Here is a 6,412-nt window from a genome sequence, read left to right as displayed (position 1 = left end):
ATATAAAGAACTTAGTAAAGTGCCTGGAAAGTAACGACACTCGTAATACACTAGTTGCTATTAGTTTTATAATTACTATACATCCTACCACCTATCAAATCGTTTTGTGGTCTGGCATTATGGTACCCACCTTTACATTCTCTGGAGTTAAGGTACCAGAGCAAATCCCTCAGCAAAGGCTTTCAAAGAGGAGACTCAGGGACAAGGGCAGTTTCATCATGACAGATGTCAGAAGAGATAACTGAAGGAAACGAAGATGCTTAGTTTAGAAAGCAGATGACGGGGTCCGGACGTGATGGCTGTCTTCACGTTGCCTTCTATAAGACGAATTAGACACGTCCTGTGAGACCCCGAGGGCACAAACTGAGACCAAAGGGAAGAAACTAGAGGGAAGCACATCGCTTCCTAACAGGGAAAGCGAGTTAGGGAGAGATGCGGGCGGGGGCGCCTATGAGGGTCGGCTCCTGCGCAGCTGCGGCGGCGGAGCCAATCACCGGGCACAGCCCGTCCTCGCGCGACGGTACAGTCGTACAGTCGTGACGACGGCGGTTGCCATGGAGAGGCCCGCACAGTAGGGACCGCGAGCTGGCGCCAGAGGTGGCGGGGTCGGAGCGTGGCTTTGAAGCAGCGTCTGCTACCACCATGAGCGGCCGAAGTAGAGGTAGAAAGTCCTCCCGCGCCAAAAGCCGGGGCAAAGGCCGCGCCAAAGCCCGAGTGCGCGCTGCTCCCGACGACGCCCCACGCGACCCGGACCCTCCGCAGTGCCAGAGGCTCGGGGAGGAAACCAAGGCGGCACAGGTGCAGGCTGGCGCGGGTTGGGGTGGCCTGGAAACCGTTGCACCCGCGCCGCCCCGCCGGTCCGGGGAGGAGGGTGCCTTCCGCCCCCCCCTGGACTGTGGCCTCGCGCTCCGGGCCCGAGCTGTGGGCAGTCGCGGGCAGGCTGCGTCCAGGCCCGGCCTGGGGAAGGCCACATGCTTCTCGGAGCGCCTGGCAACAGATACTGCCTTCGCGGGAACCGCGGGAACCGTGGGAACCCTGGGAAGGCCGAAAAATAGCGCCCGCGTTGGAAATCGGCGTGGCCCTGCAGGGAGGAAGGCCCCGGAAACCTGTAGCGCAGTGGGTAGGGGCCCTCAGCCCATAGCTGGTGGGAAGCTGAAGAAAGGGACCACTGTGGAGTGTGCCTCTGTCCCAGTGGTAGAGGAAAAGAAGGTGGAGAGAGATGCAGGGTCAGGGCCCCCGGCTACAGATGGCAGCATGGATACGCTGGAGACCGTGCAGCTGAAGCTGGAGACCATGAACGCCCAGGCGGACAGGGCCTACCTTCGGCTCTCGCGCAAGTTTGGGCAGTTGCGACTGCACCACTTAGAGCGCAGGAATCTCCTCATCCAGAGTATCCCGGGCTTCTGGGGGCAAGCTTTTCAGAACCACCCCCAGCTATCATCCTTTCTGAACAACGAAGATAAGGAGGTACTCAGCTACTTAAACAGCTTGGAGGTAGAAGAGCTTGGCCTAGCCAGACTGGGCTACAAAATCAAGTTCTACTTTGGGCGCAACCCATATTTCCAAAATAAGGTGCTCATCAAGGAATATGGGTGTGGTCCTTCAGGTCAGGTGGTTTCTCGTTCGACTCCGATCCAGTGGCTCCCAGGGCATGATCTCCAGTCCCTATGCCAGGGGAACCCAGACAACAGCCGTAGCTTCTTTGGTTGGTTTTCAAACCACAGCTCCATTGAGTCTGACAAGATTGTCGAGATAATCAACGAGGAACTGTGGCCCAATCCCCTGCAGTACTACCTTATGAGTGAAGGGGCCCGTGCAGAGAAAGGAAAGGAGGGCAGGCAAGGTCCAGCAAAGCAGCCAGCGGAGACCCCTGAGCCTGGGGTAAACAAGTCCAACTGATCCTGCACAAGTCTCCCTACTACCTCCTGCTGGACCCGTGCCTGGCTGACCACATGTTTGGCTGTCTGCCTTCTCCTCATGTTGGCCTCTGTGCACTGCATTCCCTTTGGACTTCAGTTACAAGAATATGGCACTTATGATCATGTTCTTTTGCCTCCCATGGCCTTCTTGCGTTTCTACATTAGTGTCACATGTTATGTGATCTCATCCCGACTGTTTATATATGTTAAGCACACATGCTTCAGATGTGTGCCACATTTTTCTACATTGCCTGGACCCTGTTCTTGGCTCTGGCCTTTCCCACTTATCTTTAACCTGGACACTCGTGAGTCATCCTTCAAAAGAACCAACGTATCCTCAAGCTCTGCTAGTTCACAGCCAGTGACTTGCTGGGCTTTGTGTTCATGATGACCAGGCATGGCATCCATGACAAGCCTTTCTGTTGCCACTGCAAAATGAAGCCAGTGCACATGGTATTGGCCATCATCCAAAACTGATTATTCCATGGTCCTAGAGTCACCAGCCAAGGTACCACCTTCTAGGTCTCTGGCTTTGGTCAGCAGCCCATGCTACCGTCATGCTGGACATACAGTAGAATGGCACTGGACTGCTGGGCATGGATGAAGTTAAGGGTGAGAAGCAGTATGCCATGTGTTCTACACCATCATGCATTTCTTCCTGCCCGTGGGCCCTGCTACTGGTGAACTTTTGTCAAGGTCTGCTCTATGCCCCATCACTATCAGGCCATTGAGTTTTGTCTAGGTTGTTATTGGCCCCAATTGGCTTCCTGGTCAACAAGGACCTCAACAATTGCCTGTGGACCCAGGCTCCCTGCCAATGCATGAGACACACACCTACCCTCCCCAGCCTTTCAGGAACCTTTCTGGCTCCCAGATGGGTAGGCTGGTATGTGTGAACATGTGCTCACTGTGGTCAAGCTGTGGCTCCAGGTGAGGATGGGGACTGGACCTACATAGAATCTAGGTACTTTTGTCAATTCCCTTTATCTCTTCTTCACATATGACCAGAGTGGTATAGTATGGGTGCTAGGGAAGAGACATTTCTGATCTGTGGGTCTGTGTCTACTTCATCTCACACCTCCATATCTCCTTACTCCCCCTTCCTTCCCTCCATCTTATCCTCTTCTCCCTCTTTTCCTTCCTTCCTCCCTCCCTCCTCCACCCCTTTCTGGCTTTCTTTTTTTTTTTTTTGTTTTGTTTTGTTTTGTTTCAATGGTACCACACCTCAGAAAGGGAAAACAAAACAACTAAAAAACTGGGGTTTTCTACACACAGCGAGCGTGACAGCTGGGGACTTGCTATGTGTACATACACTGGGCTGGCAGAGGGTAGGGGAAGCCAGAAGGCCAAGTGGGTATGTGGTCAGACCCCAGTCCCAACTCCTGGGTTCGCTCTGTAATTCTGATGTTGAAAAGTCTTTTCATGGCTATGCATCTGCTAGAATTATAAACTCAAGGCAGCAGTGTTGTGGGCTAGTGTTTACTTCTTTTCCAACTTTTTCTGTGTGCCCCCTAAGACCCAGCTGCCTCCTGCTCTTTCCTCCTGTGTGGTAGCTTCTGGCCGTCTGGACCCGTATTCCCCACCTGTCCCACTCTGAGCAGTCCTTTGCTCTCTTTGCTTCTACCTTCAAATACCTGCAGGAGTAGGCTTTAGTCTCCAGTATGGGGGATGTTGAGGTGCTCTCCTGGGGCATGGGAATGGGGGTGGGTAGAATCTGTTCTGGATCTCCAAGGCTCATTTCCAGTGGGTGTGAAGGCTGAGCTGGGCCTTCTCTGCCTGGGATAGTCTGTGTCCTCTTTTCTCCTCTTATGCCTGAGTGCGGGGAAGTAGGATTTTATCTACATTTGCCCTCCCCCTAACTTCCTTTTTCTTATGGAAAACCTCATTCTAAGTTCCCCAGGAGCTAAGAAGGCCTTGACTCAGTTGTAGAGAGGATGTGCTAGACAGGAGAATTGGAGCAAAAGCAGGAATTAGCCTGGTGTGGAGTGGGCCTGGAAACACAGATAGAAATGGCCTAAGAAGCCTCAGGGAGAGTATGCCTCTCTCAGTGATAGAGGGGCCAGGGAGGGACCTTCCCCAGGGCAGGGATGGGAGAATTAAAGGGGTTATGGGCAAGCGTGATGCCTGGATGAGGGTATCCTCAAAGTTTTGTCCAATCACTATCTCATCATTAGTGGACTTTAGAAATCACAGAAACAAACCAAAAACAGAACAATATTACTTTGGATGCTTTCTCTTTTGTTCTAGGTGTGGCCTATATGTATGGAAGATTAATGCTATATGCTGCTTATTTTGCCTCTATGTAAGATCTTACCACGTTCCCCATTTTTGTCTAATGGGAGAATAGAGCTGTACAGGTCTGCTTTTGTTGTTGCTGTTGTTTTTTTAAACTTTTTGCTTTTTTATGGACATTTTCCAACATGCACAGAAGTGGAGAGGATGGTCCTTGGAGCCCATGTGCCCATTGCCTAGCTACATCCATTATCAATTATGACCAACCTGTTTTCATCTGTACCTCCCTCTCCCCACTTGTCCTCTTTGTTGAAAGTCCAGGACACTGTGCCAATTCAACCGTGTTGACTTTGGGAAATTGGGACTCTCTTTTGGTGGTGATGGTGGTGGGGTGCACTATCATTATCACATCAGGTCTGCTTTTTGCTTTCAACATTAACTAATGAAGTTCCAGAGACGGGCCTTAGAAATGGAAGTCTTGAGAATTAACAAGGAGTCTCAAAAACAGATGAAGCGGCTGCTTCCTTTCCCCTACGTCAACAGAAGGAGAGACTGTTCTTTTGTAAACTCTTTGAAAGATATGATAAGGTGCTTACTTGAGACCCTTAACTGGAATATCTGCCTTTTTTCTTGTGTAAGATGGAGACTTGTATGACCGTTAGAATTATTATCAGCTTGTCCTGGTCTCATAGTATAACCCTGGTCTTGGAAGTATAATTTGGAAATTTTGCTGTGTTCTGTGAAAATAACCTCCCCAAAGTAATCAGTAACTGGTTGTCTTACTTGGTAATTTGACACCTTGGTAATAATGCAATTATTTCTGTGTTCCTAAACAGTATAAATAGTTGTGAGCTTGCATGCATGATGGAAAAATAAAAGTCTTAACTCTTACATTTTTTGTTTTCAAAAAAGAAACGTTAAGCAGAGGCTGGGTGGTTGAGGGGAGTGATCTGTTGGCCTAGATGAGTTAGTCCTAAGCCTCAGGCCCTTGCGTGACTAACTACATAAAAATATGTAAAATTCTGATTCCCAGGCCCTCACCGGAGATTGAGATTCTGTGGTCCTGGGAGGAAGCCAAGTAGTCTTGTTTTGTACAAGCTTTCCAGGTGATTCTAGTGGAAATTCAGTGCTTCTCAAATTTTACAGTACATCTGAATTGTGTGAGGAATCCTGTGAAAATATGAATTCTGATTCAGTAGTCTGAGGCAGAACCTGAGATTCTGCATTTCTAACAAACTTCCAGGTGATGCCAGCACTGGTGGTTTGTGAACTGTACTTTGAGTAGCAAAGAAGGTGACCTTCCAGGCCCTTTCAAACTAGAGTAATAGTGCTCAACCTTGGTTGCACGTTAGAATTCTCTGGGAAGCCTAAAGAAGTATACTGCCACAGCTCCACACAAGTATCAGCTAAATCAGAATGGGGAAGGGGTGGGCCTAGGTAGAGGTATTTTAAAAACTTCCCAGGTGATTCTGATGTCTAGCCGGAGTCGAGAACTAGGATCTCTACTGCTGTTCTTAACAGATGCAGAGATCATTTTCCATTAATCAGGAGAAGCAGCAGCAGACAACCAAATGCCACATAAAGCTGCCTAGCAGAAAATGGCTGGAAAGAATTAGAAGTGGGTTGTTAAATGATAAGGAAATGAAATTGGTTAATATGATGAAGGGCTTGAATCAATAAATGTGCAGTTTTCAGGGCATAGTAGGTGCTCAAATGTTGAATGAATTTAAAACCTAGTTTATCTTCAAATGCCTCAGGGCTAGGCTGGTAATTAAATTTGTGAAGTAGGTGGAATTTGTTTCATAAGGACATGTATTAGTTTGCTAGGGCTTCCATAACAAAGTACCACAAACTGGGAGGCTTAAACAGCAGAAATGTATTTCCTCGGTTCTGGAGCCTGGAAGATTGAGATGGAGGTATTGGCAGAGTTAGTTTCTTCTGAAGGCCTCTCTCCTTGACTTAGAGATGGGTATCTTCTCTATGTGTCTTCACATGGCCTTACCTCTGTGTCCTAATCTCTTCTTATAAGGGCACCAGCCATTGGACTAGGGTCCCCCACAATGACCTTGTTTACTCTTATGTCTTTAAAGACTCTATCTCCAAATACAGTCAAATTCTGAGGTACTTGATGTTAAGACATTAATATATGAATTTCGAGGGGGCACAATTCAGCCCATAATAATATCTTAAATCCTGTTCTTCTAATACATACGTACTTTGTATGTCATAATAGTTACTATTTATTGAGACTTACTGTGTGC

The 6,412-nt window shown here is 48.5% G+C and overlaps 1 protein-coding gene across 2 annotated transcripts; it reads left to right on the top strand.

The window, feature by feature from the left end:
- The first annotated feature begins 245 nt into the window (after nucleotides 1-245).
- On the top strand, nucleotides 246-5,043 carry TSPYL5 (TSPY like 5). 2 transcript variants are annotated; one of them, XM_014847763.3, is made up of 2 exons: nucleotides 246-2,849; nucleotides 4,167-5,043. In XM_014847763.3, the coding sequence occupies exon 1, from the start codon at nucleotides 643-645 to the stop codon at nucleotides 1,897-1,899; it is 1,257 nt and encodes a 418-aa protein (XP_014703249.1). In that variant the 5' UTR covers nucleotides 246-642; the 3' UTR covers nucleotides 1,900-2,849; nucleotides 4,167-5,043. The 2 variants fall into 2 exon arrangements, with proteins under 2 accessions (XP_014703249.1, XP_014703250.1); XM_014847764.3 differs by having other exon boundaries at nucleotides 516-2,883; nucleotides 4,167-5,041.
- The last annotated feature ends 1,369 nt before the right edge of the window (nucleotides 5,044-6,412 follow it).

Source organism: Equus asinus, chromosome 12 (genome assembly GCF_041296235.1).
Source record: "Equus asinus isolate D_3611 breed Donkey chromosome 12, EquAss-T2T_v2, whole genome shotgun sequence".
Classification (NCBI taxonomy): domain Eukaryota; kingdom Metazoa; phylum Chordata; class Mammalia; order Perissodactyla; family Equidae; genus Equus; species Equus asinus.
Note: the sequence above shows the minus strand (reverse complement) of the source record. Positions and strands in the feature narration are given on the sequence as shown.

Coding starts and splice junctions, on each gene's coding strand:
- TSPYL5 (XM_014847763.3), top strand. CDS start 643: ATGAGCGGCCGAAGTAGAGGTAGAAAGTCCTCCCGCGCCAAAAGCCGG.